At 37.9% G+C, this 22,860-nt stretch overlaps 1 protein-coding gene across 2 annotated transcripts in view; it reads right to left on the bottom strand.

Annotated features, from left to right (window-relative positions):
• trim44 (tripartite motif containing 44) overlaps window positions 1–22,860 on the bottom strand; it is a 60,527-nt gene that overhangs the window by 23,525 nt on the left and 14,142 nt on the right. For both annotated transcript variants that reach the window (XM_053486818.1, XM_053486826.1), the window contains exons 4-5: window positions 17,679–17,996; window positions 8,702–8,724 (exon numbers count right to left, since the gene is read on the bottom strand). In XM_053486818.1, the coding sequence (XP_053342793.1) occupies window positions 8,702–8,724; window positions 17,679–17,996 (341 nt within the window). The remainder of the gene's footprint in view (window positions 1–8,701; window positions 8,725–17,678; window positions 17,997–22,860) is intronic.

Raw genomic sequence — 22,860 nt, 5'->3', positions numbered from 1 at the left:
TTTCATTTCGGTGCATCCCTAGTTACAAAACCTTTTTCAGTTTCTTATCACTGTAGTTCACCTGTTGTCATCGGCGTGACAAACAACACAGGAGTGACAGTGAGACCCTCACGTTGGGAAAGACACACAGGATTTGTCCACTGCACATCCAAAACCAAGCCCATGCCCAAAAAGCCTGAGGTTAAGCAGCTGGTTGCACCCGGCGAACATCAACTCTAAGTGTTATGCCAGATAGCATAGTTTTAAAATATTGACCAGCCACTAAATTTTAGTTTACCCTTTAAAAAAATCTTGATTGCTGTAGCCAACTGCAGCCAGGAGCCTAGAGAGAGCTATATACTGTATATATATATATATATATATATATATATATATATATATATATATATATATAAAAAATCCCCCCCCCCCTTATAATTCTGTATAAGATAATTCTGTTTAAAGTACTGTACGTCAGGAACACTTTGATATGGTTGCTTAGTAAAATGCCAGTGTTGCATGAGAAGAGCAAAAAAATAAAAAACAAAACAAAAAACAATACAAGTGATAAATAATTTGAATTGGTATTTGTAAATCACATATATTTATAAGATAGAGACAGACGTTAACTGTTTTCCTATGTCTCAATTGTGGATGTAATATTTTCTGTATTATGTCAGATTATATTTCTGATTATCAGCTGATGGTAAAAGAATGCATTAATTTGCATTAGTTTTGCAGTCTATGAGTTACTGTAGGATGTACTGTACAGTACTGTGCAAAGGTTTAGAGCCATCCTAGATTTCTTTATATTAAATTAAATGAAAGAAACGGGAACCAGTGTTTTACTGTGACAGGCTACAAAGTAGAAATTAAAAAACTAGTTGTTTATGTCAGCAGCAACCTCATTTCCCCTCTCATCTGTTCCAACCATTCAGCATCAGCAGTATACTAATCACCGGCTGGATCATCTATCAACATGTGCACCTGTTTTTCACTGGTTCATGCTTTAAGTTAAATGTTTTTATGCTTGAATGATTCATAGGTTGCCCTGTGATGGATTGGCACCCTGTCCGTGGTGTTCCCCACCTCATGCCCTAAGCCTTCTGGGATAGGCTGAAACTGGACTGAAAATGAAAGCCACAAAGTCGTTCAAGAATTCCTCAAATCTATATTAAAAACATGAGGAAGTCTTGACTGTGTAAAGCTGCTTTGTGGCAATGAAAATTGTTAAAAGCGCTATACAAATAAAATTGAATTGAATTGAATTGAATTTCTCATTGGACCCAATACGTAAAGAAATAAGGGGGTGTCTCAAGATTTTGCACAGTTCTGTACCTTAAAATGTTTGTGGTGCAACCATCATTCACCAGTTTTAAAATGATTACTGACTTGAAGCCTTAACCTACGCTCAAACTTCCACTTGAACAGGTTTATCAACAAATTAAGACAAATTGCAACTAGCGCGGTGAAGGCAGTAATGGTAATGACACCATTAGCACTGAAAGCAAAAGTAGCTTTGTTTTATGGGATCAGACTTGTGGTTAAGGGGCCAGTAATGACTGGAACAAATTTAGATAAAAAAAAAAAAAAATGTATTATGTGAAATTTTTTTATATATTTTTTTGCATAGATCAACATTTGATGAAATACCAAATAAACCCCCAGCACACACCTTTGTTATGAAGCCACTGAATGTGACCAGAAATTGAGCAACACATTGCACATTGTACCATAAAACATTGCTCATGCTGGCACATAAAAAACGAAATAAAAGTAAATGTGCCTTTGTCTGAGTACATGCCATCATGTCAGAGAGAAGGAGAGAGAGAGAGAGAAAGAGAGAAAGAGAGAGCACTATGGTAATAAGAAGTGTCAGATTGCTGTAGCTTGTTATCACATTACAGTGATTACACTGCATGATTAATACGGTTCGCCTGCCTCCAATTGCAGTGCAGCAAGGCCGTGTATTTACATGCCCGATGCATGCTGAATCTCAAACACGCACATTGACTCGCTCACACACAGCCATGTACAGTACATTTCCGCAGCCTGACGGTGTGCACGTGAATGCTGCACGGTTGTAGGCAAACTCCTGACCTTCGTCGTGCACGCATCAGAAAGGTGCAGATGTTCTACGCCTTATCTAAAAGTCACCTATTTTCAGCATAATAAAAATACAAACAAAAAACTTTCTTACTTGCTAATGTTCCATCAGGAGGAGACAGAAGGCTCTGGGGATGAAGCAGCTATTCGCTGACAAATTGCTAACAAAATGGTAATACCCCCAGGAAAACCTCAGTGTTGGGTGAATTTCTTGCACCTGCTCAGCTCAGTTGATGTGCAGTACACAAAAATAGCTGCTCTCATGCTGCTGGTAGCCCATGCATGATACACATGACCATTGTCGTGTCAAGAGCTGAAGGTGAGAAGTGCTTTTACTTCCTCCTTAAAAATAGCCATGATATAACAGAGTTTTAATTCTATTGAAAGGACAACATGGATTACACCAAATTCTGGATGCCATTTAGAAGTGAAAATGTAGAGCATACCATTCGTCTTTTAGAATCTGTCTTTGTTCCTGTGCCTGGTGCTACACACTAATCTGACATTTCCATTCACTACCCTAGACAAAAAAAATAATAAAAATCAGGTTCTGTACACTCAAGTACATATTTACAGCACACACTTATCATAAACTCATTTAGTAGTGCTTGCATGTCCAGTTTCTTGCTAATTCTCTTTAATCTCGCTTTCAATCTTAACTTTGAAGAAAAACTCATCTTCCTGTCTGCTCTATCGCTCTTTCCATGTAGCTCAAGACGATCGTTGGCTTTTAGCTCTCGGAACTCACAATGGGTTTCAAAACACACACACACAAACACATTCCATTTCCATCATCCCCTCCAGTATTGATCTGTAACTCTATACCACATGCATCACCTCCAACCTTTGTCTACTACAGCGAGGACAAAACACAGCCCTAAAATGATCATCTTAGTTCAGCGGACAGAGGAGTTATCTGAAATGGAACTAATGCCTCTCTTTATGGCCTGTGTGAGTGTGCATCCAAGTACAGACCTATATGTTTCTCTCTCGCTGTGTCTGTATGTGTGTGTGTGTGTGTGTAAGGGAGAGAGAAAGGTAGTGCACTGAAAGTGCCTTTGTGAATACAATCAGACAGATTTAATCAATACATGAGGATTAAATAAAAAGATGTATATTACCCAGAAGTATGTATACGCTAACCAAGTCTACATTTTCTTCCAATATATACGTGTTCTTATTATCAGTTCCTAGAAGCACAAATACACAAATGTACACCCACACACATCTGCACAGTAAACACACGACTGAGTCTCTCTGAGGAGCTGTAATTAAACGATTAGATCCACATGATCAGACTGGAGGAGGCTCTTAAAACTCCCCTCCCTTCTTTCTCTTGTGCTGCTTATAGTTGTGTATGTAAGTGTCTGTGTGTAAACATATATTTTTTTTTATTATCTTCAAATAGATTAAATCTATGAACTCTGCATAAACCCTTAATATGGGACACAACACCTTCTGTTACTCTTACACAAAAAGATTAATGTCCTAATTTTATGCATGTATATTCTTTTGGCACGAGAAAAGTGGAGCTGTCCTTTTTCCAATCGGTTCAGTACTAAACAAACAAACAATGAAACAAACAAACAAAACACCCTTACCTCACTCTGGGTCAATATACAGTAGGAAGTAACTGCAACACACTTATTTTTAAAGCATGCAAAACCCAATATTCATTCATATATATATGGGGTGCCAAAATTTAACAACCCAGCATCATGAATTTCTTTCAAAAGTTGCTGCCATTAGAACATGGATGATTAAGCATCTGATTAAATAAAGAAGCCGAAAACTCTTTCCAGATTACGAAAAGTGTCATCACCCACCATAATGATGATGCGGCTGCCCTTACTATCGTCATAGTAACCATCACATCATCACTTAGGCTGAATTTGGATCCTTTTTCTTGTCTATTTTTTTGCATTTCTATCTTTTTATTCTTGTCTTACGCTTTATCATCATCATCATCATCTCACCTATTCCAGGACCCATTCCTGCCAACCTCAATTTCTGTTCTCTCTCTTTCCCTCATCTTCCTTTCTGTATCGCTCGCTCCCTCCCTTCCTCCCCCTCTGTCCATCCAGCTTTGAGTCGATAATGGTTTATATGGGTGGTTATCAGATAGCCTGAGCCACTCTCACTACACACTAATGAAAAAAAATAATAACATTTGAGACCACTCTGTGTGTATATGTGTGCGTGTGTGTATATGTGGTCATACTGACCTTATCCAAGGACATGTGCTAAGTGATCACATGATGATAACTGGGGAAAGTCGATACCAAATTAAACTCTAACTTTGCTCCCACTCGAGGTATCTAACTCCATGCTTGTTACTTGCATTAAAGCACTAAGCCTATGTTAATCACAATAACACTTATTTCTTTATGATTATTTTGATCAGAACTATCATGAGAGAGCATCATACTGCTCCTAAAACAGCCTTATTCTACTAAACAACTAAACTCCCCTTTTATTACTTAGCTGTTGGTGATGACTCAAGGACTATAAATAAGACACTTGGAAGTAGTTTTGGTTCTTAATAACGAGCGTTAATTTCACCGAATGCCGAATTTTTTTTCCTATGACTAATATGTTGATTTTTGTCAACATATAATTTTCGTCACAAGCCACTGCAATACGGTGTTCATTCAAAATGGCACGAGCAGCAGTGTTTCCCGGGTCACGGCCCGCGCCATATCAGGAGTAGTTTGTGCGTGCAGTGAGGGAATGTTACTAGCTCAGTCATCTTTAACTTACACATCACAGCAGTATTACTCGGACGAGATCTGATATTTGGGCCTATTTTTTGTAATATTAAATCCTGAGAAAAAAGGCAGATGTGTAGTAATATCAGAGGGGAAACAGTGTGGGCACACAATTGCTGGGAAAAATACCACAAACCTGAGAAGACGCATCTAGGCATACCATAACAATCACCCAGTTTTACCCAGTCTTGGTGGTAATAATGTTACCACATGTTAGCATAATTATGTTGTGGTGTGGGTTTTATTTTATAGTTAAACCGTTGCCAAACACATTAAGCTAATAGGTAAGCAAATGATTGTGATCCATAGAATCCCATACAGTATCCCTACAACAGTCCAAGTGTGTAAATTCATATAAAAAAAGTTTTAAAACACTGTATTGTCCATACTACTCCTATTATTTTGTAGTAAAAAAAAAAAAAAAAATACAGCCATGCAGCAGTTGATGTGTAGTTAGAAATAAATATAATTAGCTGAAAACATCAGATGAAAAGATACATTATAAATGTTAAGATAATTATTTTGTAAAAAACCTTAAAAAATTGTTTTGGCTAGACTAGATTGACTGTAGGGTTAATTAATAATAATCTTATTGCTAAAATGTTACTTTTTCATTGACTACAACTAGACTTAAATTCTTTAAGGTTCCTTCGATTAAAAATGTCCAGACTTTTAGTTGACTAAAACTTGACTAAATAAAAATATGATAAGATTGACTAAATATGACTAAAAAAATAACAGGGACATTTATCTCGGGACTAAGACTAAGACTAAAATTTAAAATAGCTGACAAAATGAACACTATTAATAGCACTATTAACTAGTGCTCAATATGTCTGTTATAAACATTTCTCACTATTTAACATTAAATAAGAAAAAAAAAAGTGAATACTCGCCTTGTTCTGAACTAAAGTCTCTCGCCATGTTGATGCTCTGGTTAATGATCTGCCTTCAGCTAAACAATTATAATAAATTCATGGTTGGATAAACAGAGAATCTGCTACCGAAGCTGTGACGGATTGTGTTTAGAAAACTAGAGTAATAGATTTTTTTTTCCTCATATGTCTATCAAGAGTGCTGCTGTGTTCTTTCAAGTACTTGCTTCGGTCCACTGAAACACTTTGCTCGCTCTACCGGTTCACAATCATTTCTCTAGAGAGACTTGTGAAGGCAGAAACAGAAAAATTTCTATAGAGATTAAAGTAGATTTATGTAAATCATCCTCTCCCTCAAGTGTCTCTTAAATGCTAAGGTGAAGCTTCTAGTGTTAAAAAAAAGTGTTAAACACCAGTTAAAATAAAATCATTTTAAAGATACATTAGAAAAAATAGATGTGAGTCTTCCAAGGAAGACATGTGTTGCCTGCCCACTGAACGTGCTACAATTCCCATGAATGGTTTCGGATGAGTTGTGGAAAGAAGAATAGTGTGTCGTCGACAGATAATACTGATGTGAGATAACACATAGTGATACCTATGCGTCACCTACATGGAGCCGCGGAAAGTGGGGTGCTGGGGGGAACCACCGGATCGAGGGGCCGTGGGACATCAACAACATATCATGGAGTAAATAATAATAGGACTCCTGCTATCATGATTTTCAGTGTAACACACAACAGCCAGCAAATACTGTTAGTGTTTATGTACTGCACTGTGTGAAGCTCACCTTGAACCTGCTGAATGTATTTTCTCTGCATCTGCTTGTTATTAGAAGCACATCATTTCTTTGATGGACTTGCACCCACACAAGTGTGGTCACACAGACTGAGACACATGCACACAAATAATGTAATGCTTTAAATGCTGCTTCCTTCCGACTGGGTAATAATGCAGAGGCTTACAGAGGAAACTGCCCACAATAGAGGGCAGTTTCTTGAGTCTGATTCCTGGATAATGATGTCAGCTTGTTGGTGGTGTTGAATTTTCTTCTTTTGCAGGTAATGTGTCCTCTACTACCCACCGCAATATAACGGTAATGAGCCTTAAATGATGATGTTTGCTGGTCAAGAGTGCCAGTCTAAAAACGTGTTCCTGCAGCCATGTGCATGTGCTTTGCAGGCAACCGATATAAAAACTGTCATTCGCTATCTTCCCATACAATGTTTCTAGCTTGTTTCTTCAGTACAAAGTTTCCTATAGGAAAAAATACTCTACAGTTCATTAGCCCTGTACCCAGATGGAATATTTATAAAAGGCAATTTATCAACATTCTTAAAATAGGAAATCACTTCTATCCCTATCAAACTGTAGGAGAGCTCTGGAGATGTTGCGAGGAAATTATGTTCAGGCAGAGACATGAGAGACGTTTTTGTAAAACAGAGTGACACGGAAATCACAAATGATACATTCGGACCAAAAATTATACTTTTGTGACCAATCGTGGGCATGGTGACTGCTACTTTACAGTAAGTTTGTTATTAACAGAGAAGATCCAGCTTTGAAACAGTGAAGATTTGGGTTTGTCTCAAGTGACAGTGGGACATAATAATAAATGAAACTTTGCTCATACAGCACCACAGATCATGCGAATCAGCAGCATAGATTTATACATTTTCCACCACACAGCATGAAATCAATGAAAAACAAGCTGTATGCGTATCATGCGTACTGCTTGTTTCCCTGGAGTTGTGGTCATCACCCATGGCACAACATTAAAATAATCGCCCAGAGGCTTATGTAAACTAAAACGTGGTGATTAAAAAATTAAAAATAAATAAGTAATTTTTTATTGACATACCGTTCATCATTTTTAACACTTCTGAGGCGTATTTGTGGCAAACTTACAGGTGTAAGACATTGATGTTTCACAAATTGCCGTCCACTTACTTTTTATCTTTAAGGGGAGGGTAGGGAAGAATTTTTCTAATTATTTCTTTACATTTTACTACATCCTCTGCAAGCAAAATGGTCTTATCTTCACTCAGTTTGGCTTCCTTTTTTTCGTTATATAGAAATTTAATTTCTTTCTTTTGGATCAGATTATGACAGTGTTACCCAGCTCTATAGTCATGGATCTAGGAGTTTTTTGTCCATTTGCATAAACATTAAAACAACAACAAAAAAAACTGACAAAATACAACTCCCACTATAATATGTAGCCCACTTTGCATCTCTTACCATCTTAAACAATGACAAAACATGCTTTCCTAGGAGCAGTTTTTCTCCTCGCTAAAAGTAGGAGTAGAAAATAACTTTTATGTTCTACCCTAACTTAGGAATATTATCAGTCCTAAATTAACTTTGAGCGTGATTCCTAGGACTGATTCTGATAGACGCTAATGAAATATGGACCCAGGTCTACAAAAGGTTTACGATTTAGGTTTCTTCCATAAATTTTATTATTGTCGCTGTTCACCTCACATGACGCTGAGGGATCCGGAAATGACAAGTTGATATTGGATGATAAACAATCCCTTTTTATTAACCTCATGCAAATGTTTGGCATAGCTGGATACAGACACACACACAAGTGGAGCAAAGCTGCATGTGGACAGGATGTATATAAAAGCTGACCTACAGCTGCACAAAGGAAGGGTTACAAAAGCTTGCGTCAATGAGCGTAAATGATGAGTTGTCCAATTATGAGGTAGGTAATCTCAGTAAATTATTCTGTTTGTGTATGAGAGAGTGCACATGTATGTGTGTCTGTATGTCAGGGATTTTTTTGGGGTGTGTGGGCTTGGTGCAGTGAAAGTCAGGCTACACTCTGTAGTCTTTATTTATTTCCTGAGGAGACATCTGGATGCTATACAGCTGATCAAGGACTTTTGCATTCAGACCACAAGCTGTGTGTGTTCAAGAGAGTCAAAGAAACAGGCATGAAATTATAAATCACTGTACTTGTCTTACCTTGGTCTGGCTTCTGGGTCCATCTGAAAATCAGGAAAATAAAGAGAGAATAATGAGAATGAATAGAGCAGGAGCAACAAAGCAGATGTGCCATTATACAACATATCCATCATTACATCGTCTATTAATCACCTGGTACTATTATTTATCACTAGATTAGAGGATGATTAAACAACCCTGTGCTGCCTTTTCACAAAAGCATGCTTAGTTTTTGACTAGCCATGGATGGGTATGCTATTTTCGTCTAGGCTCATTAGCCTAGGGCTACAATTGTGGGCTTTCACCCTGATTAAATACGCTCACTTGTAGCTGCATTTAAAGGCTGACACAAACAGCGCTAACTAGCCCGAGACCACGGCGGAATCAAAGGCATCTGAAGTCAGTTGGGTGGTGGTTATTTTAGCTTTTTCACCACAATTCCCCATCTGTGTGCATGTGTGTGTCAAGTCATCTCAGTGTGAGAAGCGGAGAGGAGGAGAAAAAAGAGATAGGAAGAAGAAGCATCATGTAAAAAAGAGGAAAAGACAGATGAAAGGACAGAAAAAAACTTCAACTTTAATTAGGAGACAGGACAGTGTAATGAAAAGCAGATAAGAGAGAGCACAGCGTCTGTCTGTGCATTAGCGCCTCTGCCTCGGCTCAGCTGGCCACTTTGATTAGGAAGCTGAATAAGAGAACATTCTGGGCTGTCCAAAAAAAAAAGACAATATCATTTGAAACTGGATAATTGGAAGGAGTGTATAAAAGAAATAAAGAGCAAGGAGACAGAAGCTTGGTGGGACTTTAGAGAGGGTGAGACAGAGCATCTGATTAACTGCCTAGGTTCTGCTTCCCAAAATCCAGTGCTACAATAAACTTGTTTGAACTTTGACCTCCTCACTGACCTGAGTCATTTAATAACAGGCTGGTGACCAGCAGCTTGGATACACTTGAAGAGTTTCGAATTAAGGGATGTAGGCATTCTTAAACACCAAGTCAGTGTTAAACCATCTAATGGGTGTGTTCCATTGCCTCACAGTCATATCAAATATTCTACAAAAGATATGATTGAACCAGTAACCAGTTAGTCCTCATATATACATTATGTGCCTGACTACAAAAAAATATATAATAATAACTTGCCACACCAGGAGGTGGCAGCAGTCTGTATTTGTATATAATCAATGAATACGAAACAGCCCAGAAGACTTAAAGGGCCTATTCATTTGGAAAAATTCTAGAACTGGAATTTGTAGTTATGCAAACTAAAGCAGCTCTAAGAACAGTCCTAGAATTGCAAACCTGGCTAAATCCGATAGACTCTGATTTTAAAACTGGTTTCAGAATTGTTTTTTTATTTGCAGATTCATGAGTTTCAGTACTAGACTATCTCCGATTGCATAAACACTTCAACTTTGGCACTATGTTTGGCAGAACCTCAACACTACTCATCACTCTGAGAACACCATCCTCATGGTGGTAGCGCTGTCAAGATTTCAACAGCTGAAACTCAGGGAATGGTTGGAACCAAATACAGGGCAATCTTCTGCAAGACACATGAAACTAAAGCAGTGTTTCAAGTTTCAACAGGACAAAGAGCCTAAACTGACTGCCAACTGACAGTCTATTTGTACTGTATACACCTACCTGTGAAGTGAAATGCGCTCAAATATCAGGATCTAGATGAGCAAAGCTGACAGAAAAATCTCTCAGATGACTTGAAGCTGTAATCCCCACCTTAGATGGTTCTACCATTTACAGTATTGATCCAGGGGGAGCAACAAATGTCTTCTTTTTATTTTGCAGCTTAAATGCAAGACATTGTGTATAAATTAAATAGAAAAAAAGCCTCAATTAAGCAGACTTAAGTTAAGAGGTTGGAACATTTCAGTATGTGGAAAAGTTGAAAGGGGGGTAAATACGAAAGGGGGGTAAATATTTATTGCAGCTGTTGCTAAATTTCCTATACTACATACTATATTTGTGGACAAACTAAACATTCCACTATTCCAATTCATAATTGTTTGCCTTATTATAGTATGAACATGGTTAAAGTAAAACTACCACCATGCTCAGTAGAGCATTACTTTATCATGAATAACCTAACCTGACTAATTCTTAAGAAGTGCCATGCATGTGCACAAAGTTTGCCATGTGATTATGTCCAGCTTGTCTTGGTATCAAATGCAAGGAAAACTTTCTGACTGTGCATTTTATCTTTACACTATTATGCCTCATTTAGACAAAGCTAGCAGAGAGAGGGCCATGGGAATGCTTCAAATTGGTTCAACATAAGCAGACATCGCCAGAGAATTCGGAGTTGCCAGGAATCTGATTTCCAGGCTATGAAACAGATTCCCAACAACTAGTAGGTCTGGAATGCCAAGAGTGACAAAGCCAAGACATGACAGACTAATTCGATGGCATCATTTGAGAAATCGTACAGAAAATGCGACCACTACTGCTGGTGGTATTCCAGTGTTACATACCCGATAAAGCTGTAGGACTATTTAAAGATCTTTGGCTGCAGGAGGACTTCTGGACGTGCAGTGAGGCCAGATCCTGGGCCAATGTTTAATCTACGTCATTATCAATGTCGTCTGAATTTTTATTTCTAGTGCTGTAGGGCACAAAGAGTTTTGTACATAATTGAATTTTCTTATTGATGTGACAGAAATAAAATTCAAAGTAATTTATATGTGCAACATTTCTTTTGCTCATGAGTATGTTTAGAGTTGTTGCATTTAGTTGAGCCAGAGTCGTACCAGCTTAATCCACTGTAAAACTGCTTAAATGCTCTGTGTGGAACTGAATCGCTCCAGTTGCCATCTACAGGATATGAGCAGATGCTATAAAAAAAAAGAAGCTGAATAGATGAGCAAAAAAAAAAAAAACCTGCGTGTCCTCTTGAGAGTGTTTGCTTGCACTGCACAAATTCATTTCTCCTCTACTGCACTGATTCTGTGAACAGGCAATCAAAAGTCTTTCATCTTTCTCCCACTGGCCACGCTGATTCAACAAAATCAATCACCAACCATGGAGAACACAATACAAAAATCTACAGTCGATGGCTGATTGCGCTGCTGTGTCAGGCCGTGAGGATGTAAGAGTGAATAACTGTGTCTGAGGGTGCAGGAAGGACAGGGTCTCTGTTTAACACATAAGTGCGCAGATCCACTTCTCCTTTAAGGGAAATTATAGGGGACATGACACAGACCAAATGGACCACATAGAACACATTTTGAAAGACGGCACATGCCATTATTCCTGACAATTTTAGGGTTAAAAGGCCTACAGGATGTGACATGGATCACAGCTGTATTTTCTTTTTTTATTTATATCAATTTGTCCATTAAATGCAGGTAAAATATGAAATGTGATTAAAAATAAGAATTATACGAACAATAAGTACAGTTAAATGGCATGAAAGTTACTTTCAATACGTCATTGGTACACAAGTTCACAGCCACATGACTGCACCAAAATGTTCATTATATATCACTAAGAGAAGTCATGAGTTAAAATCAATAATAAAGCTGAATAAAGAAAAGTTCCAAAGCATTTAAATGGTATGCGACACCATTTACGTGAATGAAAGAGAAAAGACTGTGAATATGTTATTTAATTTAATCAGATCAGATCACTTAAAAAACTTCATAAGGGAAACATATACTATACTTATGGCTTATCGTCTCATCTTCTATACCGCTTAATCCTGTATACAGGGTCGCGGGGGGCTGTAGCCTTTCCCAGGAGACTTAGGGCATGAGGCGGGGAACACCCTGGATGAGGTGCCAATCCATCGCAGGGCACAAACATACACACACTCATTTACACACTATGGACAATTTGGGAACAACAATTAGCCTAAACTGCAGGTCTTTGGTCTCTGGGAGAAAACCCACAAAGCACGAACACCATGCACACAGAGATGGGAATCAGACCCTGGAGGTGCAAGGCGACAGTGCTAACCACTCCACCACTGCTTCCGCTAATACTGTACTTATGCCTGAGGTCTAAATCTGATTTTACCAAGTTTCAGTATTAACCTCCTATTGTATGAGCAGTACTTAACTCTGAATGCAGCCTTGAATATATCCATGTGTCCTGACAAATTTGTACCAAATTCATTTTCCATAACCCTGTATTTAATTTCAAACTGCTACAGTTCCTTGATTATAGAAAATCATGAAGCTAGTCAACAGAGTTTGGCACAGCACTTCATGGTTCAGAAGAAATTGTAGTGGTCAAAAAACATTCAGCTATAAAAACTAAACATTTATTTGTATTTTTTTGCTGACTAAAAAAGCATCATAGCTTTTCATACATTATTAAAAGCTGGATCATAGCAGTTTGTAGGTGGTTTGAGCCTCTTTGTAATGGATCAAAAGGTGTGTTTACATGGACCATAGTAGTCCAGTAATAATTGAATAATAGCCCAGTTGGAATAAAAATTCATCAAGCAAACACCTGAATCAGAACAGATCGACTAGACCTGGCGTGACCAGAATGAATTTTCAAGTGTAACGAGAAGCGTGGTGTAAACCTTTGATAATACGAGCTTCCATGGGAGAACGTTTATTGTGTTTACTTTCATCCACTGGGTCTCTAACTGAAATGGCTCTCCATTTCACACACAGTAAAGCATCCAATAAAGTATACAGTAGATGAGACTCATAGATAGATCATTTTAGTAGACAGATGCGTCTCGTCCACAAGTTGGTGACAAGTTTTCTGTCGATTTTTCAAGAATCAGGCGTTCCACTCTCTAAATTTTCACAACAACGAATGCCATGGGCTCGAAGCCATCTCGGCAGGGATCGTCCACGGACATACTGTACAGGCTTCTTTAAAATACTCTGCGCTTGAAATTTTCTGTAAATGTCAATCGGTTTTATGCCTTCATTTCCGAGAAACTTCATCACAAATCCCAGTTTGACTTGGACACTGTTCAGGGGTAAATCGTAGATAATTGTCTACTGTATGTGTTTTACATCACAGTCGCGAGTACACTGTACCATTTTGTAGCTAATGTGTAGCCGATTCGTAGGCTATTACAACATGTTACTGTACATCACAGAGATGAGCAACCAAGAACCAAGCGTTTTAATTCGGGACAATTCAACATGCTCGCATGAACAGCACGGAAATGTAGACTATACTTACAAAATAATCACTCAAAAATAAAATTATTCAATAAAGAAAAAAAAGAGAATGTTACTTGTAAAACTGGATTTAAAATAATTTTGAATGCAATTAAAGATCAAGGAGCTTGATTTTAAATTTTATACTACAACAGACAGGAGAAACATTAGCAGCAGTGTTACTGACATTCTTAATTAAATAAAATCTTGAAAACCCAATAATCCTGATTTTCTCTTAAACTCTCGTAATTTCTCATTTTTTACACTGAGGTGCTCATTAAGGCAACTTTATTTACTGGAGATTTCAGCCAAGATAAAACATGAGGTCTGTGAGTACTTTTTTCACTTTTTGTAAGCATGATTGAAGTTAAACAATTGCGTTTACGTTAGTCTAGTCCTGAGGTTCTGCCTAATTAGTACAGAAACAAAGGTTAGCACTATAAAGCAAACTACTCTAAAAATTCGTTCTGGTTCCCTCCTCGCTCTGTTGCTTCACTTACAAATTTGTAGATTAGACTTCAAACTAAAGACCCTTGAAGAAAGTGCGTATGGCTGACTGTGCACAGTCACAATTATTCTTGCCTTTCTTTACATTTATTATGGGAAAGAATCCACCTAGCCTGACATTACATTTTTTAAATTTGTGTCAATTCGGTGTAATGCATTTTAGGTGGAACATCAGCTAAATTACAGGAAAAAAAACAAAACACTGAAGCACATTAGGGTTCATGCAGGGGCATGTGGCTTTTGCATCATTTATGTTAAGGAAGAACCTTTTTTTATATATTTTTTGAGCACAATTTTTTTTCTACATTTTGAAAAGAGCAAAAGCGAAGGGTTTGCTTTAAAACCACAGCCAGAGCTAATGTTTATTCATTTACCAATTCAGCACAACCTATTCACATTATGAAAAAAGCCAAACATCTCACAGACCTCATGTTCTGTCATGGCTGATTATCATTTACCATCACAATTAGTGATGACTAGTGTACATTAAAATGTTTTGGGTTTATGAAATATTCAATATAACAATTTTAAAAGTAGTGTGATAATTCTTAGGCTGCCGACTACTAATATATTTGTTGATGGCTTGACTTTATTTTTATACAAGTAATATTACAAATTGAGGTAGGTTTGCTGAGCTGGTGTTTTGATGATGATCTAGGCTTGTAGGCTAATGCAAAATGCAGCACATACTGTATGGTCCTTCTTCAAACAAAAAAAAAAAAAACACACAAAACAATCCACTAGTTGCAAATCAGCCATATCACTGACTTTTGATATAAATATTCTCTAATAAACATTTAGCTCTGTCCTTCAAAAAACCTAATTAGTTTGCACACCGGCAAACACGTCTCTCAGCAATTCAGACAGAATAAATACAGAACCTAAATGACACTTCGTGGTTGCATTTCTGAATTTAAATGAGACTCTTATTCTTACTTTAAGGGATCTTTTTTTATATTATATATTTAGACCTCAGTATCTAGGTGAATATAGGGTTGGAAATGGGGGGATTTGTGTGTGCCTGCTTTAACTAATTGTATACTGACTATATACAAAAACACTCAATAAACTTTAATTTACTAAATGACTTTGTGTGTGTCTGTGTCTTTCTCAGTGTGTGAGTGTGTGATAAAGAAAATAATCAGTGAATAAATCGACATTTAATTACAATCACAATTAACCTAGGGAGGGTCATTTCCCAGCTTTCACCTATTAATCAGTAGGAGTGGAAATCACCAGTCACCACCTGATACGATATCATCACGATACCTAAGTGCCTATTACATTAGAATAGTGATTCTTTAAGTATGTTAAGAAAAAATTGGCTTTTGTGGTGTTTTGCCACTGGTGTCAGCGTGTGTAAAAAGTGGGTTTGAGTTTAATTCCCTCACAGAACTTTGATAAAAAGGCAGATCGAAGGCTTTTCTTGTGCACAGTTTTTGATAATGTAATGCCATAAAGAGTGAATCTGTTGCGCCACTCAGAAGCTTCGGTGCTCGGTACAGAATCGTTTAAATCTTAGACTGATCAGCCGATCACTGGCCATGGTAAATAAAACTGAAAAAAATCTGGTCACTTGTCGATCAACTGGTTCATCTCTATTATGACAGTAAAAATATATATATTTTTAAAAATCATTTTTGGAGTCAGTGTGGTAATGCGTAAATCAGCACACAAAGGAATCACGATTCACAACTGAATAGATTTTTTCCCTAATTTCTATCAGTTAGGGTAGGACACACATGGGTACACACACACAGGTACACACACGGGTATACGCACACATACACACACACACGCACGCACACGCGCACGCACACACACGCACAAACACGCACACACACGCACAGAAAGACATCTAATTTACCTATCACTACTGCTACTGGAAAACTGTTCACTTAATAAAAATAATAAAAAGAAAATAATAATAATAATAATAACAATAATAATAATTAATATATTTGTGTAAGTGTGTGTATGACCTTGTGCAGTTGTTCTAGCTGTAGCCTTATGTCAGTCTCAGCCCTGGCAAACATCCAGAGCACCAATAACCTGCCTACACCGCTTTCCTTCATATATACATCCATGAACATGTGCGGTAAATTCTCCTGCCTTTAGAACTCTGTGTGTGTCCTGAATGCTTACACCACTGCCCTTCATATCCCTCCCTAGATTTGCTGAGACCTTCCTCTCTCTTTCTTCTCAAGGCCCTGAAACACCACACAACCAGCCTTAATAGCCTCATACATCTGAAGACCTTCAAAACAGCCCCCTCCTTCCAGCCACCCCCCGACCTCATTTAGGAAATTTTAGTGCTCACTCAGGAGGACTGGCTCAGAACATTACCAGGGTTCATAGAGAACATTTTGGAAACATTTTCCATTTTAGTTTTGACGCCTAGGGAGAGATTGGATGTTTAGTCTCTGTTTTCATGGTGACAATAGGAGCCCACGATTATTTGTCAGAAACCTTGTGCGTCTCCCTAATAAATGCAACGACCTTTGTGGTGAAGACAGAATAATAATTTAGAGAATGACTCAGGCTACGTTAGCGTCTTCTGCATACATATTGTATGGATAGTTCTGTAAACTACTGTAGTACTCAGGTCAGTAAAACTGTTTAACTAAATTAATCAAGCTTATAATCTGATTTATTTTTCCCCCCTTCCACATTGACTTTTTTCTGTTCCTTGCTTTCTCTGGAGCACTCAATGACTGATCATAAAAAAAAAAAAGAAAAGGAAACTGCAATATTTATTTATTTATTTATTTATTTATTGTGAATCTTAAGTTGCCTATGAAGTATTAACTAAGTTATGTTTAGTTTTTCCTGTTTGTCCAATGTTTATTACTAATAAAGTCATTAATCCCGAAAAGATAATGAATGTAAATTATTTAAAACATTTACTTTTTTTATGACATTTAATTTATCCAGTAATAAGTATGTTAGGGTGTCTGGACTTGTCTATCATCCAACAGTCCTCATCTGTAATGCTGTGTGTTAAGATCACACACGACCAGTTATTTGAACCCATACGTTTCCTCAAGGTGTCTCTGGTTGGTTGATGCCTTCTATGAAGTGTTCGGCTCCTTAAGATGCAATGTGCAATATCACATTAGACATCCAAAAATACTTGTGTGACTAAAAACATTTCGAAACATCAACACAAATTTCTTTAAATGGACTAAAATTCAGGAGGTTACCTTTTATGGTTTTGCACAGAAACCACAAGCAGAAACTCCTTTGAATGCCAAACCTTTGGCTAACAATGCCCTTTACTATTTTAGGACTTTAGTGAGTTTTCTGTAACCTAGCACTTCCTGCTCTGAATGAAAATGGCTGCTTACCAGAGGCATGGGTTCCAGAGCAGCAGCACCAGGTGGCCGGGGTTGTCCAACAGCCAACAGAGGTGCCAGGGCGGCTGGGGCTACGCCATTTTCCTCAGCCTGGTCGAGCTCACCCAGCTGCTGTGTGATGGAGTCCATCTCCTCCTGGAGTTTCTCGGTGTGGACGCTGATCTCGGCAATCTTCTCCGCAGCCTGTGCTGTCAAAAAGGCTTCCTTTAAGTCTACCAGGTGAAGCACACGCCACTCCTCTAGGCGCACCAGCTTCTGTAACTCGTCAAACTGCTGGTTCACGTAGCGCTCCAGCTCCTCAGGACTCATCTAGAGGGAGAAAAAAACAGTTAAGAATTTAACATGAAGTCAAAGCAGAAAGAAGGAGACAAGAAAGAAGAAGAGAGAGAAAGAGAGAGAGAGAGAGAGAGAGCGAACATGACATAAATTCAAAGAGAAAAAGATAATTGGAGAAGACATTGACACAGACTTGCCAAATGAGCCAAATCTAATTTCGGCCCTCTGATAAAAATTGCAAAATGGAAATATGGAGCACAGGCACAGCTGAAGACTAATGTATGTGAAGAAAGGAAGGACGAGGGTAACAATTATGAGATAACATGATTGAAGGCCTGGAAGTCTAGAGACAGAGATTTGTCAAAGAGCTTCAGAGATCAAACTTGTCATTTTAACAGCAAATAGTGAGGTTTTTTCACATCCCATTTCACAATAAGAACTTTGGCTTAGACTGCCACAATTCTACACCATCTGTTTAGGTTTCAGCATCTAAGCGTTTCATGTACACCCGTAAAACCTATTCCTTACTTCACCTCTTGGATTTATTTATAATCACTAATTAGAAACCTTATTTTTAGAGATAAAGTACTATGACCTAACCTCTCACAACCATACCATTACTCGCAATTTTCCCCCCTAGTACAGATCTGGTACTACTGTAGGTAAACAGTGCTTGCCTCCCTCCTTTTTCTTTGATACAAGCCCTGATTTATTAGCTAAAACTGTCCTTACACATCAGCAAGGAGTAGGGGTGCTGGAGGCTCTGCATCAAGAGGCCACATTCCTAACTCCAACTGGCTGAAAATGCTATAGATTTTCATTAACTCTTTTATTTATTGTCTATACCTCTCATTCTGTGTACAAGGTGATGGGAGCCTGAAGCCTATCCCATGCGACTTAGGGCACAAGGAGGGGCACACCCTGGACAGGGCGCAGGGTGCACAGACATATGTAAAAAGTGGGAATCAACCCTCAACCATGGAGTGCAAGGCCACACTGCTAACCACTACGCCACAGTGCCGCTGATATAGATTTATTCTATTTAATTTTTCACTGTGTTACTCTTACTTAGAGGTAAAAGGTTATCATAAGCATAATATTAGATATAATAGTACTGCTTAGCAAATGTGCAAAGAGTGATGATAAACAGGGGTCTGGGCAAGCTGAGGTTTCATTACTTGGATAATATTGATGATCAGGAAAACCAAAAATAATCCATGAATAACGAATCAAATCAGTTCTTCAGAAGGAGGGGGCGCACAAGTTAATTAAATGCATAGACAAAGATGGTTCTTTAAAATGAGAATGAGCGAACTCACTGAGCATCCAGTAGTTCCTTTGCCTTTCTGTCTATGGCATTTGTCATTTATTTTTTTAAGCCTAGCCTTGACTGGCACCTTCAATACACCGCTAATTCCAGCAAACCTTGAACTCTAGCGGATTTAATATAAAAAGGATACACAATGTAAGGGCATGTTTAATCTTGAGCACAACTGTTGTCAATGTGCACATGCTGGAAGATTCTGATTTATCAAATACATTATTGACATCCTGGAGTAAAACAATCCAAGGTTCTAATAAAAATTTTAAATGTTGAAGCTTCCACAGCTGATTATGTAGTGGTTGAGTGTAGAGACACCAATACAAACATGCTGGTTCTTAAAAAGGCTACTGGATACCTAAACCTACTGTATATCGGCACAGTATCCATGGAAAAGGGGAATCAGGGGAGCAAAAATGGCTATAGACCTCCGGTAAGTGCAGAATCTATTCAAGGAAAGAAATACTGACTACAAAGAGCTGTCAATGAGAGAAACACATTAGAGGCACATTAACTGCAAATGGCTTTGAAATGGCCGTCACCTCAGCCAGAGTGATGGCCCCTGTCCAAGTGAGTGCTTTTTCCAGGAAGATTTCCTTCACTTTCTCTCTCCCTGCTATTGGCATTTCTCTGTGACTATAATCAGACTGTCGAAATTACATGGCAACTCAAAACAGAGAGGGAGAGAGAGAGAAAGAGAGAGAGAGAGAGAGAGAGAGAGAGAGAGAGCCCTTTTCACCAATGAGTGTAAATGCAAAAGAAGCACTTTAATGACTTTAAGCCCTGAACTATTCAAGACAGTTAAGCAAGAGAGAGAGGAAGAGAGAGAGAGAGAGAGAGAGAGAGAGAGAGAGAGAGAGAGAGAGATGGACCATGATTCTTCAGTTCATGCCTTCCCTGTCAAAATTTTTATATCTTCAAAGATTTTATAATGTTGCAATAAAACAGTTTGGCAAATTTGTAAAGCACATGCACACATGCCCTTATTCCATTACTACCGTATATCCATGTCCTTCACTAAGGACATTATACACACATGAGACAAGAACGAAAAAGCATGATACATACTGATTACATATGCTGAACATCTGTTGGTCTGGTGTTTTATTTTTAAACATTTTAAAATAAGCAGAATATCCCTGCTGGAGAAGAACAGAGTAAAAGCCAGAACCCTCCATGGATCAGCATGCGTATATAATCTAATAAGTCTAAACTTCCTTCAAATAGCTCTCCATCGTCCCATAGGAAGACCGAGATATATGCTGGCAGACGCACAGGTCGAAAAACATGACCCCTGAGGCAATACCCGTAATTAAACAGGCACACTAATGAGCTAACATGCCCCAGGAATGATCTCGTACATCACTATGCTGTATATTTATTTAAAAGTTTTGGCATAAAGATTGGAGATGCTGTGATTTAATATAGTTTGTGATTTTTTTTTACCTTAAGAAACTTTGATTCACAAAGTTTACATGCAAAGGATTTGATTATTTACTTTATTTATTACTATATAGATTTTTAAGGCCAGGAATGAGTTCTGACCTTAAAGCAGCATATAGAGTAAATACTTTAAACATTGCTTAACTGGGGGACAGGGTGGGATCTTTGTGTTATCTTATATGACAACTGGAAAATGTAATGGTTCATCTGGCAATTTTGAGAAAAACAATTTTTTTGACAAAGATTGATGGAGAATATTTGGTGCATGACTTCTTTAAACCACAAGAGTGTCAAAAAGCACAAATGGCAAAATAATGTCACAATTGTTTGGTCATGTCACTGAGATGCAGAATTGAAATTGAGAATTAACGAAAAAACAAAGTAAAAATAAAACAAATTAACCTGCACTTTACCTTAAAAAAAAAGTTTAAATATATTTACATGCGCAGGCGTTGTTAGAGTGTGTGTGTGTGTGTGTGTGTGTATGTGTGTGTGTGTGAATCTGAAGTAAGCTCCCCTCTCCACCTTCTTGTCTTACACAGTTACCCTTCCTTCACTCTTACACACATGCGCACACAATGGAAACACTTGTTTTTTTGGGAAAATAAACAAGAAATCTCTCTAATGACACTCGACTGAGCGACAGACTAACGAAATCACTGCAGTAAAGTAAAAATAAAACAAATTAACCTGCACTTTACCTTCGAAAAGAATCACAACAGAGCAGTGTTTCTGTGTAGAGCAGAAAGAAAGGGTGTGTGTGTGTCTGTGAAGGCGAAAGTAGGAGGTGTGTGTGTGGTCACAGTGTTATAGTAAATAGTACACGCGTGCACTAGGGCTGCAACTAACGATTATTTTGATAATCGATTAGTTGGGCGATTATGTTTTCGATTAATCGATTAATCGGATAAAACCCAACCACTTCTTTAATTTGATATTTTGCTTACAACTATTTAAAAAACATAAATCAGGGTCTTATTTATGTATAAAAAGAAACTTTTAAAAATGCAAAAGCCACATATAGAGTTTAATAATCTTTAATTTTGACATTTTAAATCTTAAATGAAATGTAGTATATAATATATACAGTATAAATACACTGTGTGTGTGTGTGTATATATATATAGTTCAAAAAATACACTGATATATTCAGTTAATAAGATATAAACAGCTAAAATAATGTAATTTTGTATAATAAAATAATGTATGCATAAGTAAAACCACAGTAAATTACAAGTTAACTTTGTAGTGGACTATAAAAAAACTGTAGAAATGCAAAAAGCTAATAGTCACAAATATACTGTTATTTGCATTCGCTAAAAAGCACAACAATCACTAAATGTAATATTCTACTGTTATTCGCACCGTGTAAATTAAGATAATCTAAAATAGCACCATAATCACCATAATAGTAATTAACTAATCACTATTGCTCATGAGGTGATTGCGCAATGTGATGCTAGTGAGTAGCACGTGAACAGATCTAGCGCGACTGGCCCGAGGTTAGCAAACAGTTTAAACAAAAGCACTTAAACTATACAACTTTTACACGATAGAGATACTGTTTTTACCGACCCTGCTGACGTTTCGCCATCCGTAACACCAACACGTTTTCTGTTTAAATGTTCGTGCATGACATGCTGTGAAAGCTCGGTCTTGCATAGCGTGCAGGTTACCGTCTTCTTAGAGGCGTTTAATGTGAACTGCTATCAAACGTTGGAGGACTCGGGGCGCGCGCTTTTTCCTGCAGACGCTCCTGTAACATCCATTGCGCGAGCGGCTGTGTATCAGTGTGTATTTGTGCATCTTGTGGTCGCGCGCCTCAGTGACGTGAGCAGCCCAACTAATCGATAACGGCAACGAATTTCATTATTGATAATTATCGATTTTATCGATTAGTTGTTGCAGCCCTAGCGTGCACAGATATTGATTATACCAGTAGGAGACGTGTGCACTAAGACCCAGCAGGGGAGACGATTACCCACAATTTCGCAGCGCAAGAGAGAGAAAAACCGTTGTGATCACGTGACGCTCGGCATCAAAACAAGAAGCGCATGCGTGATACATGAAACTAGGTACTCGTAAACCAAGACTTGTCCGTTTTCCAAGTTAAAATTTATTACAAATCTTTGC

The sequence above is a fragment of the Clarias gariepinus genome, chromosome 2 (assembly GCF_024256425.1).
Source record: "Clarias gariepinus isolate MV-2021 ecotype Netherlands chromosome 2, CGAR_prim_01v2, whole genome shotgun sequence".
Taxonomy (NCBI): Eukaryota; Metazoa; Chordata; class Actinopteri; order Siluriformes; family Clariidae; genus Clarias; species Clarias gariepinus.
The sequence above is the reverse complement of the archived record's forward strand: the minus strand, read 5'-3'. Positions and strand labels throughout refer to the sequence as shown.